Source organism: Saccostrea cucullata, unplaced genomic scaffold (assembly GCF_032062105.1).
Source record: "Saccostrea cucullata isolate Sc308-1 unplaced genomic scaffold, CSIRO_AGI_Scuc_v1 ctg40, whole genome shotgun sequence".
Classification (NCBI taxonomy): Eukaryota; Metazoa; Mollusca; class Bivalvia; order Ostreida; family Ostreidae; genus Saccostrea; species Saccostrea cuccullata.
Genome location: NW_026933337.1, coordinates 344,161 through 368,029, shown reverse-complemented (window position 1 = coordinate 368,029; position 23,869 = coordinate 344,161). Strand labels below are relative to the sequence as shown.

Genomic DNA, 23,869 nt, shown 5'->3' with positions numbered 1-23,869 from the left:
GATACCAAGAACTTTAACCCTTTGACCTTGGAATTTAACCTAATTTTTAAAAACTTTAACCATGGCCATAACTTTTGAAAGGTTAAGGCTAGGTCTTTCATACTTCACATATGTAATCCTTGTGACAAGACTTCTCGTTAAAAACCAACAACCTTGACCCTTTGACCCTTAAGTTTGACCTTTCTTTCTAAAACTTATCCTTGGCCATAACTTTTGAACAGGTTATGCTAGGGCTTTCATATTTCACAATTGTATTTTTATAAAGAAGACCTTACTTTGGGTACCAACATATTTAATTTACATTTAAGAAAATTTTATCTTCGCTATGTTGTCATACGGGGGCATCAGTGTTTCAAAAACACATCTTTTTTATGCCCCCGTAAACGAAGTTTCAGGGGTATATAGTTTTTGTCGTGTCCGTCTGTCTGTCTAGCTGTTTGTATGTCTGTTTGTCAGCAAAAAAACCCTTTAACCTTGACTGTGTTTCTAGCTGTCTGTCTTTCAGTATGTCTGTTTGTGTCCTAGTGAAAGTTACAAAAAAATTTACCCTTTAACCTTGTCCATAACTTTTGATTTAGTGGAGCTATGACTTTCATATTTCACATGTGTGTTCCTTGTGACAAGACTTTTCTTTGGGTACCACCAAATTTGACCTTTTGTCCCTGACCTTGGAGTTTGACCCACTTTTACAGAAAAGTTCCAACTTTTACTTCGGCCATATCTTTTGAACATTAGACACCAGGATTTTATACTTCAAATATATATTTTTTGTTGCAAGACCTTCCACTGAGTACCAACAACTTTGATCTTTTGACCTTGACCTCGGAGATTTCCTTATCAACAACCTTGACCCTTTGACCTTGAACCGGAGTTTGTCCTACCTTTGAAACGCTAACCTTGGTCATAGCCTTTTGATATTTCTCATTTGTATTTCTTGTGAAAAAGCCTTACTTTAGGTACCAACATATTTGATCTGCATTTGAGAAAGCTTAACCTTCGCTATGTTGCCATACGGGGGCATCAGTGTTTCACAAACACATCTTATTTTTATTCGAAATCTTGGTTTTCTTGATCCCAGACCATATCTTCTTTGGGTTAAGTTAACTTCAAGATTTTTTGACCGTTTAAAAAAAAATCATAATAGTTCCTAGTTTTTCTAAATTTAGATAAAAAATCATATACATGTATCTCAACATTTTAACTTAAGTCACGTTTCAAATTGTTCTAAATCAAACGTTTGTCGTCTTTTTCGAAGGTTAAAAGCATAGTCAGTATATTCTCTGCACATTAGATCGTTTTTGATTATCCCATTAAATGCTCATTATTTATTTTCATGAGGACACCAGACTTATCTTTATAAATCATGGTTGGTTTGACAGTCCTATTATTAATTGACAACAAGTTAATGTGTGCAGACCTGGAAATAATTGTGAAAAACACCCGTTTATTGTCACATCGTTAAATTTAGAAACATATCATCATACATTAATGATCAGCAAACGATGAGTTTTCTATTGCCCCCCCCCCCCCCCCCCCCCCCCCCCCCCCCCCCCCCCCCCCCCCCCCCCCCCCCAATAAAATAAATAATAAAAATTAAAAAAAAAAATTCCAAAAACGTGACAAGCCTTTTCCGCTCAGAAGAAATTTTAAAATATGCTTCATGAATGCAACAAGCAAAATTTGATTTTTCTTTTTCTACCTTTTCATTTCCTTTGTATGTGCTCTATTCATGCAAGGATCTAGGAAAGGGACCGGGGAAGATTCTTGACCCCCTCTAATAAAAGTTATTTAATTTACAGAGTAAAGTTCCTCACCCCACACCACCCCCTAACTTCTGAAACTCCCTTCCTAGCAAACTCGGAAAATGACGAAATGACATTTGTAACATGTACGAGAATGTATTTAATTGCAATGAAATATGAAGAAAACAAACAGAAAAATTAAGCTCAAAAGTCGAAACAAAAGTTGAAACAACTTCGCAAACATGGACTTCTACATAATTATCACAGGTGGGATCGTGTGCCACGGAGGAGTAAGCATCCCATGTCGATCAGTCTCACACAGCTACTTGTTCTACTCCTTCTTCTTCCCATCCAGACCAAAAAGTTTGTTTCGGGTTTGGAAATGTTGTTTATCTTTTATTATAAAACATAAACATTTCTGTTTTGTAGTTTTGTAGTTTTCTAGAGGTACCTTGAGCAATGAGCTCACTAAATGATACCCCCCGCCTCCCATATGAATAAAATGGCAGTGTCCATGTTTTGCTCTGGAAAATCCAAAATATATGTCAGATCAAAAAGTAAAATAGGAGGTGCACAATGGCAATATGTGATAAAGATTCTGTGAAAGTTTCATTAAATTTCATTCAGTGGTATGAGAGGAGTTGCATCAAACCCCAAAGCGTAACAGACGGACGGACGGACGGACAGACGTACAGAATTAACGATTACTATATACCCTCTCGCTTTTCAAGCGGGGGGTATAATGAGCTAAAACAAACTGCACAAAAACATCAAATGGCAGCATTATAATCCCGTTTATGAGTTAAAGTGACATACATGTTTATCATTTTAATTATGTAATTCCGCGTCACAAGATCTCATAAATCTTAAAAACTTTCAAGGGCAATGTTAACATGACTAGAATGACATTGTTGACTAATTATCCATTTATTCGTGCTTGATCTGCCAATTAATTTTCACATGTTATAATACGATCTCTGCTCATTATACCACCATCTGAAGTATTTACACATTTTGAAATAGTAGAAAATATTTCGATTTGAAGCAAATTATTTCTATGAGATTTTTTAAACGGTTTTCCTTGGAAGAAGGGAGACAATCATGTTTCAACCTGTTTTCACGACACTGTGGCCGCAATTCAAAATTTTGAAACCAAGTTCTTGTTCATATGCATGGACTATGACAAGGAGCCCATGAGGCATATTGCTCACCTAGGCACATTGGCTGGGAAAAAGCACAAATCAGTCTAATATTGAAAAGTTTAGGGGGGGGGGTGAATTTTATATTTCTAGAGGATGCCTCCATACTGATATAGCAAATAACTTGGTTGTTCTTGAGATTTTTTCTTACATATTACGTTGTAAAAATTTGATCCCAAATTGTGATCCCACCCTACCCCTACAGACATTGATTTGAACAAATTTGAATCTACAAGAGGATTGCATCCCCTTTACCCAAGGATACTCTGTGCCAAGTTTGGTTGAAATTTGCCCCATGATTCTTGAGAAAAAGATGAAAATGTGAAAAGTTTTAGCCTGACCCTCAGACCCAAGGGGCAGGGATCGTAAAAATTTGATCCCAAATTGTGACCCCACCCTTCCCCTAAGGATCTTGATTTGAGCAAATTTGAATCTATGAGAGGTTTGAATTCCCTTTACCCAAGGATACTCTGTGCCGAGTTTGGTTGAAATTTGCCCAGTGGTTCTTGAGAAAAAGATGAAAATGCAGTTTTAGCCTCACCCTCAGGCCCAAGTTGCAGGGACCATAAAATTCATATTTTTGGTTCCCCTATGGATGCTTTATGCTGAAATTGGCTGAAAATGATTCAGAAAAGAAGCTGAAAATGTTTAAATGTTAACAAATGACAGAAAATAAAAGACATCAAAAGGGCACCAGATGCAGAATAAACCTGACCCGCAGGTTTATTAATTTTTTTTTGAGAGCTACAGTTATGCAGCTAATAACTAAACATCCTCAAGTATCATTCATATTTAAAACAGAGAGTATCAACAAACTTCATTTCATTTTATTTGTCAACCAACATTTATTTTCTAAGCCTGAGAATTAAATTGGGACATCCTTTTTACAAAAAAGTACACATTCCCTCTATAAAAGAGTTACTCTACATACATTAGATCTGTGATAACTCATTACATATATATTATGCCTGCTTATTAACAGAAACATTTGCATAATTTAGCTACATGTCAGGGGACATAACCAGATATACACAAGCACCTGATTCATTCAAATTAAGTTCATATTGAAAAAAAAATCTTTACAATGGTCAGTGTATATGTAACATTATTTCTAAGAAAATTTAGAACTTTTATATATTTTTATAGATATTACAAGTAAAACAAAAACAACTTTTATAATAATTCAATTAAAAAAGAAAGGAAAACAGGTAGTCCAAATGAAGATAGGAGCAATAATATTAAATCTACATGATGTAATTATTACACATACTATTTAAAGATTTCATGAAGCTTCAACAGCTACCTCCCTAGGAGTTGACAGTATTATTGTTATCCAGGTGCAATCAAGGGCGTACTGGAATTTACCCTGGGTTTTATTCCATGTACCCTGACATCGAAGGCCAAAAGGTTATGGAATACAACCCTGGGTAAATCCGAAATCCAGTCAAAGCGCCCCCTAATAAAACCGTCCCGGTCAAAGCGGGGAGCCAGTCAAAGCGCCCCCTAATAAAAACGTCCCGGTCAAAGCGTTCCCTAATTTTAGTCAAAGCGTCCCCTGATTTTAATCAAAGCGCCCCCTGATTTTGGTCAAAGCGCCCCCTAACATTTTTATAGAAAAAATACCGCCCCCAAATATTGGTCAAAGCGTCCCCTGATTTTAGTCAAAGCGCCCCTGATTTTGGTCAAAGCGCCCCCCTAACATATTTTTAGAGAAAAAATACCGCCCCCAAATATTGGTCAAAGCGTCCCTTGATTTTAGTCAAAGCGCCCCTAATTTTGGTCAAAGCGCCCCCAACATATTTTTATAGAAAAAATTCCGCCCCCAAATATTGGTCAAAGCGTCCCCCTGATATTAGAAATTTTTTGGTCAACGCCACACAATATATTTTTATAAAAAAAAACCCGTTTTATTCCGTAAGCATGTTTGTAAAAATATATTTTGGTCAAAGCACCCCCTTATAGAAATTTTTCAAGTAACTGCCACACAATGATAATATTATAAATACAAAACAGTTTTATTCCGTAATATGTTTGTAAAAATATATTAGGGGCGCTTTGACCAAAATCATGGGACGCTTTGACCAATATTTGGGGGCGGTTTTGTAACATCATTTTATTGTAAAATTCTATAAGGGGCGCTTTGACCAAAATCAGGGGACATTTTGACTAAAATCAGGGGACGCTTTGACCAATATTTGGGGGCGGTTTTGTAACATCATTATACCGTAAAATTCTTTAAGGGGCGCTTTGACCAAAATCAGGGCGTGCTTTGACTAAAATCAGGGGACGCTTTGACCAATATTTGGGGGCGGTATTTTCTATAAAAATATGTTAGGGGGCGCTTTGACCAAAATCAGGGGGCGCTTTGACTAAAATCAGGGGACGCTTTGACCGGGACGTTTTTATTAGGGGGCATTTTGTCTGGCTCCCAGTAAATCCCTGTACACCCTTGATTGAACCTGGATAAAGAATTTACTTCCTATGTACCCAAATAATTTATTTTGTACACAAGTCCAATCAACTGTGTTTCAAGCAATCATTAAGATTTTCTACATCCTGCAGTGCATCGTGACATCATGTTATTTATCACAGAGAAGTAATGCATTGTGACGTCACATTTTTTTAAACCCATGGCTCAAGTTGGGTGTACGGAAATTTACACTCGACTTTGTAACCAATCAAAACTCGTTTTACAAGCTACATAGGAAATAAAATAAATGAACCCTGGAAATGCCGGCCCTGCATATAATATATAATATACATACATGAAGTTTAAAATTTTCATACATGCAAATAATCTTATCAAACATAGAGATCAGAAGCCAGTAATTGAAAGTAATGTTTTCTTAAAATCTTGTTCCTTAATTTTAGTGATTTCAAGTGACAATCAGAAGTTTTCATACCTCTTCAAAATAAAAGTAAGATTGTGAAAAACCAGTTTATAACTTGCACTTGTTATGGAACCTTTATTTCCAAAAGAGTTTCAACACTGAATGGATCAACTTTTTGTATGTCTGCTATGAAGGTATTTTCCTCTTTTCCCTCCATTTTTTTTGCAAGCTACCGCCCAAATCATCAATACATCTACATGGCGTATGGAAGCAAATGTAGTCGAAATATCTGGGAAGCTGAGGAAAAACATTTGAATCTGTTTTATAAATACAGGGAGAGACCTTTAGAAAATTAATTTTAAGAATCTACGCATAAACAAAGTAATGACTTCTTTCAAGAATCCATAAATTACTATGGGGTTGTTATAAGATTTTTGGGGTACGTTTCACACTGATAAATAATGAAAACCTCAATAAACTGTATGTCAGCCTATATTGCATATAGGATTTTTTTAAAATAAATAAAAAAAGAATAGAAAAATAATATGCATTATACATGGATATGTTTCAAAAGCTTATTTTTAAAATGAAGATGAGATACACAATGTACCGGTACATGATTATGGCTGGAAAACAATTCACCAATATACAAAAATTTCTATCACAGATCTTATACAATAAAACTATAACAAAATAAGAAAGGAAAAAATAATAAATGTTAATCTTTTCTAGTTTCTATTCCTACAGTATTCTGAATACAGGTAACAGATTTTTAGATGCTTGTCTGATTTCCACAGAATAATGTACAAGCATATACAGTACTGCAGCAATTTAAATATCAGAGAATAAAAGTCATGGACTGTTTACAATACAATTTAAAATACTTTCACAATTAGAATTAAGATTGTCAAAATCTTCAAAAAGAATACATTTACAGTGCACTTGTATAGATTCGAATTTGGCATTAATCATGAATTTGTGCTGCAATGACTACAATGAAATGAATCCTGTTTAATTAAGTACACATGCAGTATAATAGCAGCCTGATCTACAAAGAAACAAACAAAACAAAACAAAAACAATCAAAAATAGAAAGAAAGAAAGTCTCCAATAATCTTAATGTATATACATGTATTGACTGATTACATGTAATTTTAGCTTAAGTATTATGATAGGAAAAATAAACTGAATGATAGAATTCAATTAGAATAAAAAAACAAAATATTTCAAAAATAAGAAAAAAAGACATAAAAACTGGTAACTATTTAATCTTAATTACAATCAACAAAAAAGTATTTGACAATCAAAATTGATAGCAAATCAAGGATGCAAAAATGAAAAGAATTCTTGCAAAGTGAATTATAGTGAAAATAATGCACCCACTCCCAACTGTTTATATACCTACCCCCATTCACTATAGTCCAGCAAATTAAATTACACATTTACACATAAATTTTAGATGCATTTTAACAATTGTATAAAATTAACCCAGTAATTAAAACAGAATCTACACACCCAACAACTTCAAATAAATAAATAACTGTATGTGCATATCACACTGATTACATCCTAGGATGTGGAATGGTAACTTTAATCAACACTGAGTTTCCTATAACTTCCCATTACACACTCCATGGCATCTTGTCCGGGTTTCTGGTTTATCGTAGAGCCCGAAACGAACCCGTATTTGGCCTCTTCATCAAATTCTGCATCACATTTTAAGAGTTCTTCCATCCAGTCCTACAACAATGTGACAGAGTTAAGTACCATTTTCTCTCACCCTGGTGATTTAACTTACTGAGGATACAAGTTTTATGCAATTTATGAGTAAAATAACCTATTTGGGAGCAAGCAAGTAATTACTTGCATAGGAGGCATTGAGACCTTCCTTAGAATGTTGTTTTTATACTAAAATTGACTACGAATTTAAGTTTTACAACTACTTGATCAATACATAAGCTTCAAAGTGGGTGTGACCAGTAGACAGGGGATTTTTATTCCTTCTGGGCACCTACTTCTCATATTTCAAAAGGACTTTGTTTTTGCCCTATTCATATTTTATTTTGCTTACTGTATTAATGGGTTAACCACAGTGTATCTTCATCTTTATACAGCCTAAACAAACTGCACTTTTGATTAAGATTTTTAAAAAGCCAATCTGTTAATCAAGTGCTTTATAAAAAATACGCTTGTGTGCAGAGTCTTTGACAGGTTATACATTTATATCAACAAGAAAATAATACATGTACATGTATTTATTATTATAAATTGTACAACCTTTTCCCCATACTTGCTACAGTTTTGTAACAAACTTTTAATATTGAGTTTTTAAATTATTTTTCAGATAAATAACTCACCTTATTTGAATATGGAGGTGCTTTTCCACCATACTCCTCAGGAAGGTATTCAGCATCAATAAAATCTGTCAATTCTTGTACATTTTTTCCGTGGAAATGAAGCTGTAAAAAGCAATACAAACAAAATGAAAAGCTGAGAAGTTTAAAAGAAAGGAGAAACCAATTAACAGCTCACCCGAATCAATTGAAATCTAAGGACATGTGATAAACAGTAATAATACCATAAACTTGTGTCCTATTTTTCAAAACAATTTATGAGTTCTTTCCTGAAGAATATAAAGTAAAATCATACGACACATTTAAGATGCTCAAATTATAAGCCTCATGCCAAAATCATTAGAGTTGACAGTCCTGAGAAGTTATTTATGGTGTGCAATGTTTCTGAATTTCTAATTTATTCATTTTTCTTACTCGATTGACTGTTTTTTCTTTCATAAACTGCTTCACTATTGCAAATATGTAATCAAATACTGCTGGTTCATTTAGGTAATGAATTCCTTTGAATCTTGCAGGAAAGGCATCCTGAAAATAGAAAGTAATTGAAATTTAGCAATTAAGTTATACATGTATTGATTATCATCAGAATATGAAAGGAAAGAAAATTAAGTTCTTGTTTCTTAAAGCACTAGTGTTCCTGCTAAATATCTCAATGCTCTCAGCATTCAGATTCTTTAACAAGTACAGAAATTTCCTCTTCTACATTAATATTACAGCATGGGACTGCTCCAGCATTATCTATTAAATGTCCATACTAGACAAACAAGAAACAACAAGGAACAAACATTAATTCATCGTCTCAAGCCATGGTTTGTAGTCCGCAAATATACATGTAGCTCTCCCAGAATGGGAGAGGATTGTACATTTTGGTCGTGGTTTGCGATGATGACATTAGTCATACCTGCAGCAGAGACATGACACGTTTTGCATAAAATGGAGAAATATTTTTAGCATGTCCCCATCCAACACCATTCAAATCCATAACCATGATTATTCCATTCACTTGGGTTGCTTCATCCTGTGAATAAATGCAACCAAACTCAGTCATACAGCTAAAAACTCTGGACAGATTTTTCTGTGTATTAAGAACATTTACTGTATATCTTTACTTTAATAACTAAGAATTTTGTAGGAATCACAAAAGCTTTCATAGATTTGAATTCCCTTTAAGATATGGCCAAGGTTAGCAACTTTAAAAAGAAGGTCTAACTCCAAGGTCGAGGTCAAAGGGTCATAATTCTTGATATCACATGAAAGGTCTTATCACAAGGATTAAATATGACAAGAGGCCCATGGGCCACATCGCTCACCTGAGTACTGCAGCTAAGAAAAAGTAGAAATTGGTTTATTATTAAAAAGTTTAAATCCAAAAGTATTCCCATGACCAATCATGGATTTGCTATTCTTTAAAGAATTTTCCTATATATTTCTATGCAAACCTTGGTCGGCCATTGTGGTCCCACCCTACCTCCGGGGGTCATGATTTGAACAATTTGAATCTACCCTACCTGAGGATGCTTCCATATAAATATGATGAATTATGGTTTTGCTATTCTTGAAAAGAAGATTTTTAAAGAATTTTCCCATTCATTTCTATGTAAAACTAGAGACGGCCATTTTGGCCCCACCTTACCCCCAAGGGGTCATGATTTGAACAAATTTGAATCTACACTACCTGAGGATGCTTCATATAAATATGATGAATTATGGCATTGCTATTCTTGAGAAGATTTTTAAAGAATTTTCCTATATATTTCTATGTAAAACTAGAGACGGCCACTTTGGCCCCACCTTACCCCCAAGGGGTCATGACTTGATCAAATTTGAATCTACACTACCTGAGGATGCTTCCATATAAATATGATGAATTATGGCATTGTCATTCTTGAGAAGAAGATTTTTAAAGAATTTTCCTATATATTTCTATGTAAAACTTTGGTCGGCCATTTTGGCCCCGCCCTACCCCCGGGGGTCTTTATTTGAAGAAACTTAAATCTAAACTACTTGAGGATGCTTCCATATAAATATGATGAATTATGACTTTGCTATTCTTGAGAAGATTTTTTAAAGAATTTTCCTATATATTTCTATGTAAAACTTTGGTCGGCCATTTTGGCCCCGCCCTACCCCAGGGGGTCATGATTTGGACAAACTTGAATCTACACTACCTGAGGATGCTTCCATATAAATATGATGAATTATGGCTTTGTCATTCTTGAGAAGAAGATTTTTAAAGAATTTTCCTATATATTTCTATGTAAAACTTTGGTCGGCCATTTTGGCCCCGCCCTACCCCCGGTGGTCATGATTTGAACAAACTTGAATCTACACTACCTGAGGATGCTTCCATATAAATATGATGAATTATGGCATTGTCATTCTTGAGAAGAAGATTTTTAAAGAATTTTCCTATATATTTCTATGTAAAACTTTGGTCGGCCATTTTGGCCCCGCCCTACCCCCGGGGGTCATGATTTGAACAAATTTGAATCTACACTACCTGAGGATGCTTCCATATAAATATGATGAATTATGGCATTGTCATTCTTGAGAAGAAGATTTTTAAAGAATTTTCCTATATATTTCTATGTAAAACTTTGGTCGGCCATTTTGGCCCCGCCCTACCCCCGGGGGTCATTATTTGAAGAAACTTAAATCTAAACTACTTGAGGATGCTTCCATATAAATATGATGAATTATGACTTTGCTATTCTTGAGAAGAAGATTTTTTAAAGAATTTTCCTATATATTTCTATGTAAAACTTTGGTCGGCCATTTTGGCCCCGCCCTACCCCAGGGGGTCATGATTTGGACAAACTTGAATCTACACTATCTGAGGATGCTTCCATATAAATATGATGAATTATGGCATTGTCATTCTTGAGAAGAAGATTTTTAAAGAATTTTCCTATATATTTCTATGTAAAACTTTGGTCGGCCATTTTGGCCCCGCCCTACCCCCGGGGGTCATGATTTGGACAAACTTAAATCTACACTACCTGAGGATGCTTCCATATAAATATGATGAATTATGGCATTGTCATTCTTGAGAAGAAGATTTTTAAAGAATTTTCCTATATATTTCTATGTAAAACTTTGGTCGGCCATTTTGGCCCCGCCCTACCCCCGGGGGTCATGATTTGAACAAATTTGAATCTACACTACCTGAGGATGCTTCCATATAAATATGATGAATTATGGCATTGTCATTCTTGAGAAGAAGATTTTTAAAGAATTTTCCTATATATTTCTATGTAAAACTTTGGTCGGCCATTTTGGCCCCGCCCTACCCCCGGGGGTCATTATTTGAAGAAACTTAAATCTAAACTACTTGAGGATGCTTCCATATAAATATGATGAATTATGACTTTGCTATTCTTGAGAAGAAGATTTTTTAAAGAATTTTCCTATATATTTCTATGTAAAACTTTGGTCGGCCATTTTGGCCCCGCCCTACCCCCGGGGGGTCATGATTTGAACAAATTTGAATCTACACTACCTGAGGATGCTTCAATATAAATATGATGAATTATGGCATTGTCATTCTTGAGAAGAAGATTTTTAAAGAATTTTCCTATATATTTCTATGTTAAACTTTGGTCGGCCATTTTGGCCCCGCCCTACCCCCGGGGGTCATCATTTGAACAAATTTGAATCTACACTACCTGAGGATGTTACCCCATAAGTTTCATCTTTCCTGGCACAGTGGTTCTTCTTCAGAAGATTTTTAAAACATGCCAGCAAATTTTCATTAATTCCCAATTATCTCCCCTTGAATGAGGGCGTGGCCCTTCATTTGATCAAACTTGAATCCCCTTCACCCAAGGCTGCTTTGTGGCAAGTTTGGTTGAAATTGGCCCAGCGGTTCTTGAAAAGAAGTCGAAAATGTGAAAAGTTTACAGACAGACAGACAGACAGATGGACAGACAGACGGACGCCGGACAAAATGTGATCAGAAAAGCTCACTTGAGCCGTCGGCTCAGGTGAGCTAAAAAGTGTGAAAGCATTAGCCTTAACCCTTTCAAATGTTATGATCAAGGTGTGTTTTTTTAAAAAATGTCAAACTCCAAGGACAAGGTCAAGGTCAAGGGTCAAATTTCTTGGTATCCAATGAAGGGTCTTCTCAAAGGATTACATAAGTGAAGTATGAGAGCACTAGCCCTTAGCGTTCAAAAGTTTCTTTCATAAGTACGGAAATCTCCAATGTCAAGGTCAAAAGGTCAAGGTTATTGTTTTGAACATATTTTATTGACAATATGTCAAAGGGATTGGATACAAGTTCCAAAAACTTAGATACTCCTCTCCCATACATAAAATCTGGATAGCCATACAACATTTACAAAGTTTTACAATATATACTTGTACATAGAAGAACAAAAACAATTGTTTTATGAATAAGGAAATAATATCAATTAATAATAATGGTGATAATAAATACAGTGTTGATATTATAAAAATATCATAATTTCAATAGAGATAATACAAAAAAATACATATGTGAAGTATAAATGTCCTGGTATCTACTGTTCAAAAGATATGGCCAAAGTAAAAGTTTGGAAATTTTGTCTAAAGTGGGTCAAACTCCAAGGTCAAGGTCAAAATGTCAAATTTGGTGGTACCCAAAGAAAGGTCTTGTCACAAGGAATACACATGTGAAATATGAAAGTCATTGCTCCACTAAATCAAAAGTTATGGGCAAGGTTAAAATTTTTGCTGACAAACAGCTAGACAGACGGACAGACACAACAAAAACTATATACCCCCAAAACTTCATTTACGAGGGTATAACAATCTCAGCTTTAATATGTAAACTAGCAGTATGATAATATGTTTTTTTGGAATGGATAGGAGTGTTTTTAGAACTTTAAAATGTTAAAAAACAAATCAATATTAAGATTATTGAGATGAAATTTATTTACAACTTTTTACTTTTAATTTAAAATTGTCTCAAAATTCCCAGTAGAGGTAAAGTTTGACTTCTTGGGTATTCCATTGTATATTAATTCACTTCCTGTGTATAGGGATTTTGAGAAAAATGACCACAGGTAGATTGCTAGTCCCTGAGGCATTCACACCTGTACAAAATAAGTCCCTCCCTTACCTAGAATTTAAAGCCCCCACCCCCACCCCCGGTAAAATATCTCTGCCTTTAAGGGGTGTAAGGTTACCTGTATAATCTTTGATATTGTCAAAAAGTTTGTCCGAAATACATCATCCACAGGACATCGACTTGGATCCCATTTACCTGGAAAACACTGAACAATTCAATTAACTTGAAATATTAAAAAGATAAATATTAATTATCATCTTTGTGACAAAGTGAGGACCATTCATACGTCTTTAAATACCTAATAAGCAGCTTTATTTTGGAAAATAAGCCAAAATGTTAAACAGACAGACCTCTGTGTGGGTGTGGATATCAATAATTTTCGTACCAGGTCTAAATATAATAACACGTCTCCCCTCCTTGTCTCGGTGAGGCAGCACCCCTGTAACTCCTGCCTCTAAAACATGTTTGACTGCTGAGGGTCGCAGATTTTCAAACAACTTTGGATTTTCCTTCTTCATTTGGAAATGTGTGAGGATAAGATTATATGCTCTGTCATAGTCAAACTTCTTGGCTCTCAGAAAGCGTAGCAAGAAAACATCGTCTGTTCGAATTTGAAGCTCTAAAGAACAGAACACAATACAATCTTTCATAAATATAAAATATTATGTATGTAGTTTAACTCCAGGGCTGTATCTCATACACTGATATCTAGAATACAATGAAAATATCAAAGCAAATCTGAAGTCCCAATTATTTTTTCTCTAAGTATTTTTTATCTGCCATTTTGAAGCCATATTTTATTCTCAATTTTCCCCCTATTTTTAGAGTTTTTGCATGAACCAAAATTGCAACACCACAGCTTTTAAAAATCCATAAATGTATACAGTGGTATATGAATTCTATATTTTTCTTCACCTTTATTTTTATTCACCATGTCCCTGAGAGCCTGAATATCTCGGTTCCTCCATTCTGCCTTCTCGTTTAGCTCCTTTTCTGCCTTCTGTATTAGGTCTGGGGACAGTGTACACTGGTAGCCTGTGGAAGCCGAATTGTTCCCTTCCTCTGCCATTATGTCTAAAAATAGAGCAAGTTAAAGTTAGTAGTTACATTAAAACCTGTGGTACGCCCTCAAAATAGACAGTGTTATATACGTGATCATAAAGTCAAGCAGGGTGACAACCACTTTCTATTTATAAGATATTGATCAGAATTTACATTCTTAGAATTTCTGGGGGGTCTTATGGACAACTTTTTACTTGCATGTTTGTAAACCGAAGTTCACCCTATGCACTGTGTCTGCAATAAATGACAATTTATTAGGTAGTCCCGAATAAACTTGCAATGTTTGATAGTAAATACACAGAGCATATAAAGTACCAGAGAGACTATTGTGCAAATATTAATATTTGATATGTTGACATTTTGTTCCATGCATCATAAATCTGAAGCCAGGGGTGTCGAGTTCACATGATTGCAAGAAACATCTATTCAAATACGGCAGGTATAAGTTTGGGTTTTAACATAATTTATTGTGTACCTGGTAACTAAATATACACAAAGGGATTGAAACACTTGGGTTTCAAATTTCTCTGCATATTATTAAGTCTCAAAAGCATAAAGTCTTTTACAACAGGCTGTCAATGAAAAAAATCTTCTTCATATTGGTTCTTGGAAAATTCAATTCTTTGACTAAACAAAAGGAGCAGATGTATTATGTACCTCTGTTATATCTAATCTTATAAATATTTCACAATACAAATTCTATAGGTAAAAGACTCGAAAGAAATTTAATGTCTATGGAAGAGAACAAATAATTTTGATATTTGTCAACTCGATCCAGCTTAGATACCATCAGTAGTCCAACTTCAAGATTGTCTTTCCCCCTTATGTCACAACTAATTATAAGTTGTTTGTTTTGGCAGGCATGACACCAGAGGCTGTTCAACAGAGAAAACTTTCGGGAGCACTCGCAAAAAATTCCTTATACTTCCAACAGAAATGTTTGGGAGCACAGGCTCTGTTGAACAGGCCTCTGAAGTGAATACACTACCAGGTAGTTTTCCTTTCTGACATAGTAAGATGGCAGCCTGATTTGTCAATCAACATAATATGTATGCACATATTGCACATGTGGCTAGGATATAACAATTAACCACTGAAATATACTTTACATGAATTAATAAATAAATAAATAATGTTATTTCTGAAATTCAATCCATGTAAAAAATATAAATTTGTAATTTGCTCTTTTCACATGAATGGGTCCTATGAAACTGACATGGAGCAATTTGTGCACAATGTTTATTTTTTCTGTCTTTATTTGACCACCTATTGTAGTTGTGCAGTAATTAGTAGAGTGACTGCTCTACTCTTGAGTCGTGGCGTAAAGCGCTGATCCTTTCATCACTGGTTCGAATCCCAATGTGGGAGAGGAGACCAGTCCTTTGAATTAGACCATATAAAAAATTTAAAATCACTGTTGTCTTATGTAAATAATGGCCCCAGAAAAATTGTTACATTCCCTATATTGTCACAAATTATGCCAACTTGTTTGTAGCATATGACTGTATCATGCATAAGGCCTAAAATAAAATATTATTTGTTTGCAGTTGCCTACCGACCCACTGAAAATGCACCCGACCAAAGTTTTTTTTTAGCCATTTTGTAATATTATTTTTTTTTCAAAATTTTCAGGATATTGAAAGTGTTTCATTGTCAATTTTTCTCTTTATCAATCAGTGATTTATAACAAGAGTGGAGCTTATTCATGTTTAGTTGGCCTATGAAAACTTTTTTCCAAAAAAAAAAAAAAAAAGAATGCCTACCTACCTACTCAGTCTAAAAATTATAGGTCGACAACTGCAAACAAAGAATTTTTTAAGCTTGGCCTAATTATACAAAAGGGTATACATGGACAAGGGAATAAAAACTCATGATTTGATTCTATTCAACAAATTTTTTAAAATCTTTTTAATTTAACAAACAGCAACATAATGACTAGCTTAAAGTAGTTTCCTGTAGTAAAATGATTATATAAAACCAAATGATTCAAATCACATAATAATGGAACTGAACCCAATTCCAGAAAAAACATAACCATATCCGACTCAAATTACCCGGTAATTGTTCCGCAGTTCTCAGTCATTTCAGTTACCTGTGACAATGCTAGCCCTGTGGTTCTTGGGAAGAAGATGAAAATAAGAAAAATAAGATGACAACAATGATGACAGACAATGAACAAATTTTGATCAAAAAGCTCACCTGAGCCTTCTAAACCCTTGTATCCATTCCTTACAGAGTTGTAACCTGCTGTACCCAAGTGTACCCTGTGTACCTGTGATATAATGAAATCTATTTCTATATGTATTTATTCGTTTTTATTTATTTTTTCATATCGTTTTGAGAAATAAAATCTTAAAATTTGATTAACTAAAAGTTCTATTGCGCACCTGGATTGAGTTGCCTGAGTAAAGTTTTATTCTATGATTTCATTGGCTCTTTCATTTGATTGGTTATTTCCTATTTTTTCATCCAATAATACATTTTCATTATAAGTATAAATTTACCGCGCTTTACCTTGTATATCAGAGCAGTATTACGTTTTGATGAAATAAGTATATTTTAAATCCAGTGTCCATCATACGCATCTTATGGTATGTAACTTGTATATTTAATTATGTGTTTCGTTGCCATATAAAGATTTGATTTACGTTATTATTTTGATTGCAAACGTTTTACTTTATTGTATTTTTGCATTCAAAGTTGTAAATGAAATAAGTCTGTAAGGTTTCAATTTGAATTGTTTACAGAACACATTTTTTCATAGAGTTCATTTTTCTTAAACGTATACTGTAAGGTAAATTATCTCATATGTTATTTTCTCAATTTTTGTAATTTTGACTTTTTATGTACTTTGTTTATTTGAGATCAATGCCTTTATTTCCTGAATAAATTATGGAAACATAACATCTGCCTTACTGCTCGGTTACATCATGGCGCTGCAAGAAACAACACCAAGGCATTGATTAGGGAACTTATATTCCACTGATGCGTGTGTATGGTGACTTCTACTCATCGACAGAGTGTTCGATTTACCTGGGTTTTGTATTGTGAACTGTTTTCATTGGAACGGTAAATGTTAATCGTGAACTTAGAATCTGAAATCTGAAAATGAATAAAAGAGATCTTCAAAACCGTATCCATGAATTGGAACAAGAACTTTTAGAAGAAAAACTTTCCAAGCCAAAAGTTGTTGAAAAACATACATTTATTCCTGAAAGTCGCAAGATTAAAACATTTTCTGGTCGACCTAAAACTGAAAATGATTTGTCAATTGATGACTGGATTGACGATCTAGAAGTAGCGTTTGCAGCTCGTGAAAGGACCGATGCACAGAAAGTAGATCTCATATTCACGCATTTGGAAGGCCAGGCCAAGGACGAAGTGAAATACAGAGAAGATATTCGTCATGACCCCTATGCACTATTGGATTGTTTACGGGCAGCATTCGGAAATCCGGAAAGTGTTATTACGTTACAACAACGTTTCTTTGAGCGACACCAGAAAGAAAGTGAAAAAATCCGTGAATATTCATATGTGCTATTGGATCTTTTTCAGAAAGTGATTAAGAAAGACAGTAGTGTTTTTCCAGAAAAAGAGCGCACCCTATGTGAACGATTCGCTAACGGCTTGTGTGATCCATTCATACGCAAGGAAGCGAAACGACTTGTTAGAAGCAAATACGGACCCAATGATTTCTACACGCTACGAGATGAAATAATTCTATTCAGTGAAGAAGAAACAACGCAACACCATTCAAACACGCAGTCAAAGCTTCCAGATAGTAAACCGGTCGAGAAGATCAGCGATCAGCCAAATTTAAATGTCCCAACACCGGAATCGTCTACAGCGGATCAGCTATTGAAAATCATCCAAGCACAACAAAAGCAGATCGACTCACTAACCAGCCTGATGAAAGATCGCGAAGGCAGTGAACATTCTACGGAACGCCCTTATAGCAACCGTCCTCAGTGTTACAAGTGTGGAAAGCTGGGCCATATACAGAGATTTTGTCGTGTGAAAGTGAATGATTCGGAAAACAAGTAACATCTATTGACACGAGTCCGACAATAGATGACGGTCAACAGGACTCACCGTTTATGCAACGCTTTATAGGGAAGTGTCCTGTGATGGATATTACTGTGTTAAATGTGAAAATCCCCTGCTTAGTCGACACAGGTTCCATGGTTTCAACACTGACAGAAAGCTTTTACAAACAGTTTATTCAGCCATTAGGAACAACCATCATACACGACAATCTAATACGACTTAAAGCTGCGAATGGACTAACCATCCCATATATAGGATATGTAGAACTTGATATCCAGTACCTAGGAAAAACTATTCCTCAACGTGGTTTTCTTATAGTCAAAGACTCCGTAGATAGTGAAACGAGGAAGCGTAAAGAAGCTCTACCAGGTCTCATCGGTATGAATATTCTCAGTGTTTGCAAAGATATCTTATCTACTTATAACATTCCAACAAGTGCACATTTACAGGAAGATTTTACTGAAAGCAACGTGTTCGATCATAGGATTGTTAGTGGATTTGCACGAGTGAGCGGGTCAATTCCTATTCGTATACCAGCAAATACTGCCATTGTTATAGAGTGCACTGGACCGCATATTGACAGTGACGTTATTGTTAATCCTTTGATTAATGGATCACATCTACACAGAAATTTCCGAACTGTAGATACGTGTGCTACCATAATCAGTGGGAAACTGTGGGTTCGTGTAGCCAATATCGGAGATGAGGATATTTCAGTTAAACCACGTACAAGGATAGGAACTGTGTCTAGATGTGAAGTTGATACCAATAGATCAAATATTGGATTTAATAGAGTCGGCAGTGTTGAGGAAATATTTATTCAGAATTGTGACGTCTCAGAGGTAACTACCCTTGATGAAAAATTCACGTTACCTGAGGACATTTACCATCTCGACTGTAGCAAAGAAGAAAAAGCATTAATAACTTCACTTTTCCAGAAATATAGTGACATTTTCTCCAAGAATGATGACGACATCGGAAGTACAGATACTGTTCAACATCGCATTCGCCTCACTGATGATAAACCCATTTCTCAACAGTACCGCCGTATACCACCATCTCAGTTTGAGGAAGTGAAACAGCACATTAGAAAGTTATTGGATAACGGTGTAATTAGGGAGAGTACCAGCCCTTTTGCTTCACCTATTGTACTTGTTCGCAAGAAAGACAATACTCTACGACTTTGTGTGGACTATCGGAAACTTAACGAGAAGACGATTAAAGACAAATTTCCGTTACCCAGAGTTGAAGAAACTTTTGATGTGTTACACGGTTCCGTTATGTTTTCTACCATGGATTTAACTTCCGGTTACAACCAAATAGCAGTAGCAGAAGAGGATATAGAGAAAACAGCTTTCACAACACCCTTTGGACTTTATGAATTTATGCGCATGCCCTTCGGACTTACCAACGCGCCAGCTACGTTCCAGCGTTTAATGCAGCACTGTTTCCGGGAAGAAGTATTCAACATAATGTTAGTTTTCCTAGACGACATCATTGTTTATTCAAAGTCTTTAAGTGAACATATTGAGCGTCTTGACAAAGTGTTTTCTATTCTACGTCAACATGGTCTTAAACTGAAGATGCGGAAGTGTAAATTTTTCCAACCATCTGTGCAATATCTGGGACATATTGTGAGTAAAGACGGCATCAGCACTGATAGTGAGAAGATCAAATGCATAGTTAACTGGAAAATACCTGAAAATGTGAAAGAAGTGAAATCATTCTTGGGATTTGCGGGCTACTATCGCCGTTTTATTCGACATTTCTCACAGATAGCGGAACCATTACTTGAAATTGCCAAACTTAATATAAAACATCCAAAGACAAAATTTGGTGATAAGTGGACTAAAAGTTGTCAGGATTCGTTTGAACAGCTGAAAACACAGTTATCTAGTGCTCCTTTACTTGGATACGCTGACTTCACATTACCATTCATTGTCGAAACTGATGCAAGTGCACATGGACTAGGAGCCGTTATTTCTCAAGTGCAGAATGGACGTACTGTCGTTATTGCATACGCCAGCAGAACTCTTCGACCTAATGAACGCTCCGCAAAGACCATGAGTAGCCTGAAGCTTGAACTTTTAGCACTGAAGTGGAGTGTGACGGAGAAATTCAGAGACTATCTACTAGGAAACAAGTTTGTGGTACTTACAGACAACAACCCGTTGAAATACCTTTCGTCAGCTAAACTTGGTGCTTATGAACAGAAATGGGCTTCACAACTAGCAGATTTTGATTTTGAGATAAAGTACCGACCGGGAAAACAGAATAGCAACGCAGACGCATTGTCAAGACTTCCCATGAAAAGTGTTGAAGTTCTCAGTGAATGCATACATGGATCTATTGTTCCTTTGGATATTAAAACTGCGCATTCCTCAGTGTTATTCATTGAATCAGCTACTGTCACTCATGCAGAAACTTTTCCTGGATATTCAAAGGATGAGATCAGTGAATTACAAAGAAAAGACGCAGTGATTTCAAAGTGTACGAATTTCCTGGAGACAAACACTGTTCCTAAACCAAGTTTTTCGAGGAAACAGAACAAGAAAGTGCAAGTTTTGTTAAGGCAGTTAAAGTCCTTATATATTTCTGATGGTGTTATTCTCAGGAAGATTAAAGATCCAAAATTAGGAGAGCTCACGCAGATTCTACTTCCGGAGTGTATGAAGGACTTAGTGTTAGAGTGTCTCCATGATCAGAATGGTCATCAAGGGATTGAAAGAACATTCAACCTGATTCGACAGCGGTGTTATTGGCCAAAAATGTTTTTGGATATTAAAAACTACTGTGAAAAATGTGACCGTTGTGCAATATCCAAGATTCCACCACCCAAAGTGCATACTAGTATGGGACACCTTACAGCATCCGAACCACTGGAGTGTTTAGCGATAGATTTTTCTGTGTTGGAAAAAGCGCAAGGATTTGAAAATGTGTTAGTAATCACAGATGTTTTCTCAAAGTGGACTATAGCCGTTCCGACACGAGATCAGACAGCCCAAACGGTAGCCAGAGTGTTAGTGAACGAGTTTTTCTTTAAGTTTGGAGTTTGCAAACGTATACATTCAGACCAAGGAAAGTGTTTTGAAGCGGAGATTATACAGCAGCTGTGTACTCTTTATCGCATTAAAAAGACAAGAACGACAGCGTACCACCCTCAAGGAAACGGACAGTGCGAGCGCTTCAACAGAACGCTACATGATTTACTTCGATCTTTACCCCCAGCGAGGAAGCGGAAATGGCCGGAATACATCAAGGAGCTTGTGTTTTCGTACAACGTGACACCCCATTCATCAACTGGATATTCACCTTATTACCTCATGTACGGACGCGACCCATACCTGCCGATAGATTTCCTAATAGGACGGAACACTAATCCTCCAACCGACGACATCAGTCTAGACCGGTGGATTGAACTTCATTCGGATAAGTTACAATTCGCGTACAACAAAGCAAAGGAAGAGATACAGCGTAACGAAGATGACCGGAAACAGAGACACAATGCAGGAAAAGTGAATGATGAGTTGCAGATCGGTGACCGTGTATACGTAAGAAACAGAGGGATCAAAGGGCGTGATAAGATTCAAGACAAGTGGAGACCAGAAGTGTTCACCATTGTTGGAAAACCGTTTCCATCCGTTTACAGTGTGCGTTTGGAAAACGACGATTCTAAGACCAGAAACGTGAACAGACAGGAGTTGAAGCCAATTCGTCAGTGATTGTGGTTGTGAATATGTGTGATAAGAAAGTTATTTCTTGTTCTGTGAAATGGAGGAATTCATTGATTCGTGTTTATATCTATATGTATTTATTATTATGTGAATTTGATATTATTATAATCTGAGGACAGATTAACAATTTTCCAGGGGAGTATGTGATATAATGAAATCTATTTCTATATGTATTTATTCGTTTTTATTTATTTTTTCATATCGTTTTGAGAAATAAAATCTTAAAATTTGATTAACTAAAAGTTCTATTGCGCACCTGGATTGAGTTGCCTGAGTAAAGTTTTATTCTATGATTTCATTGGCTCTTTCATTTGATTGGTTATTTCCTATTTTTTCATCATATAATACATTTTCATTATAAGTATAAATTTACCGCGCTTTACCTTGTATATCAGAGCAGTATTACGTTTTGATGAAATAAGTATATTTTAAATCCAGTGTCCATCATACGCATCTTATGGTATGTAACTTGTATATTTAATTATGTGTTTCGTTGCCATATAAAGATTTGATTTACGTTATTATTTTGATTGCAAACGTTTTACTTTATTGTATTTTTGCATTCAAAGTTGTAAATGAAATAAGTCTGTAAGGTTTCAATTTGAATTGTTTACAGAACACATTTTTTCATAGAGTTCATTTTTCTTAAACGTATACTGTAAGGTAAATTATCTCATATGTTATTTTCTCAATTTTTGTAATTTTGACTTATTATGTACTTTGTTTATTTTAGATCAATGCCTTTATTTCCTGAATAAATTATGAAAACATAACATCTGCCTTACTGCTCGGTTACATACCTACTGTACCCTGAGCATTGGCTCCATTATTTTTAATTTTATCTTAGAAAATTTCAGCCTTCTAAACCCTTGTATCCATTCCTTACAGTGTTGTTACCTGCTGTACCCAAGTGTACCCTGTGTACCCGCTGTACCCTGAGCACCTGCTCCATTATTTTTAATTTTAACTCAGATGATACAGTCTTCCTACTACTGTGGAGCATCTACTTTTGGTTTCAGTAGGAATAGTGTACCCTTTTTGTAACCTTTTCTCCATACATTTAATAAGGGTGTACCCTAGGGTACAAAAGTATCACCTAAAAACGCAGTACCAGTTTCTTGCCATATCTACTCAGGTGAGCTAAAAAGCTGGGAAAACATGAAATATTTCGTATTCAGAACTCAAGGATGGGTCAGGATCTCAATGAAAGAAATTAATCTAAACAGTACATGGACTCAGTCTCAGTTAGAGGTTTTGACACAGATCTGTACACACAGGCACCCTTTCCGATAGTCTTTGCTGGAAAACCACTAGCAAGAAGAACAGGGTGATATGATCAGAATGTCAACAGACACTGAGTCCACTGATAAGCTAGTTTTATTAATTTGTGTTGATTCTGAAAATTTTACATCGTAAGTTTCCAGTAACAAACTTTCGGATGTCGCAGTCGTTTTCACCAGATAACTGAGAAAATTCGGTTTCCAATCAAGTTTGCATAAGAAATTTACTATAGATGGCTTTCATGAAAAAGCACAAAAAGAAATTGCCCAAGGGAATATTTTACCAATTCCTTAATTTTTCACAGCAAAAATGTGTCTGTATCTCCCTTGACCTACCTTTACAGCCGCTTCGAAGAAGTTTTCACGTTCTGCTTTCGTTACAACTCGACAAACCAAAAGCGGATGTTGTTTACAAGGTCAAGGAGAAACGTGATGATCTTATTTTTAATGATAAAAATATTATTTAAAAAATAATTTTGAAAAATATTTTTAAAAATAAGTATACTGTACATCAAAATTTAAAAAATATGAATTCAATTTCTTTTTTGTATCAGCTTCTGTCGAAGTTAA

General features: G+C 35.4%; 1 protein-coding gene across 1 annotated transcript; it reads right to left on the bottom strand.

The window, feature by feature from the left end:
* Positions 1 to 4,886: 4,886 nt before the first annotated feature.
* On the bottom strand, positions 4,887 to 23,714 carry LOC134238024 (alpha-tocopherol transfer protein-like). The gene is made up of 8 exons (XM_062720157.1): positions 23,636 to 23,714; positions 14,092 to 14,250; positions 13,562 to 13,795; positions 13,295 to 13,371; positions 9,028 to 9,144; positions 8,541 to 8,651; positions 8,130 to 8,231; positions 4,887 to 7,512 (listed from the first exon to the last, which is right to left on the bottom strand). Exons 2-8 carry the CDS (start codon positions 14,243 to 14,245, stop codon positions 7,363 to 7,365), a joined length of 945 nt encoding a protein of 314 aa, XP_062576141.1. The 5' UTR covers positions 14,246 to 14,250; positions 23,636 to 23,714; the 3' UTR covers positions 4,887 to 7,362.
* Between the last annotated feature and the right edge of the window lie 155 nt (positions 23,715 to 23,869).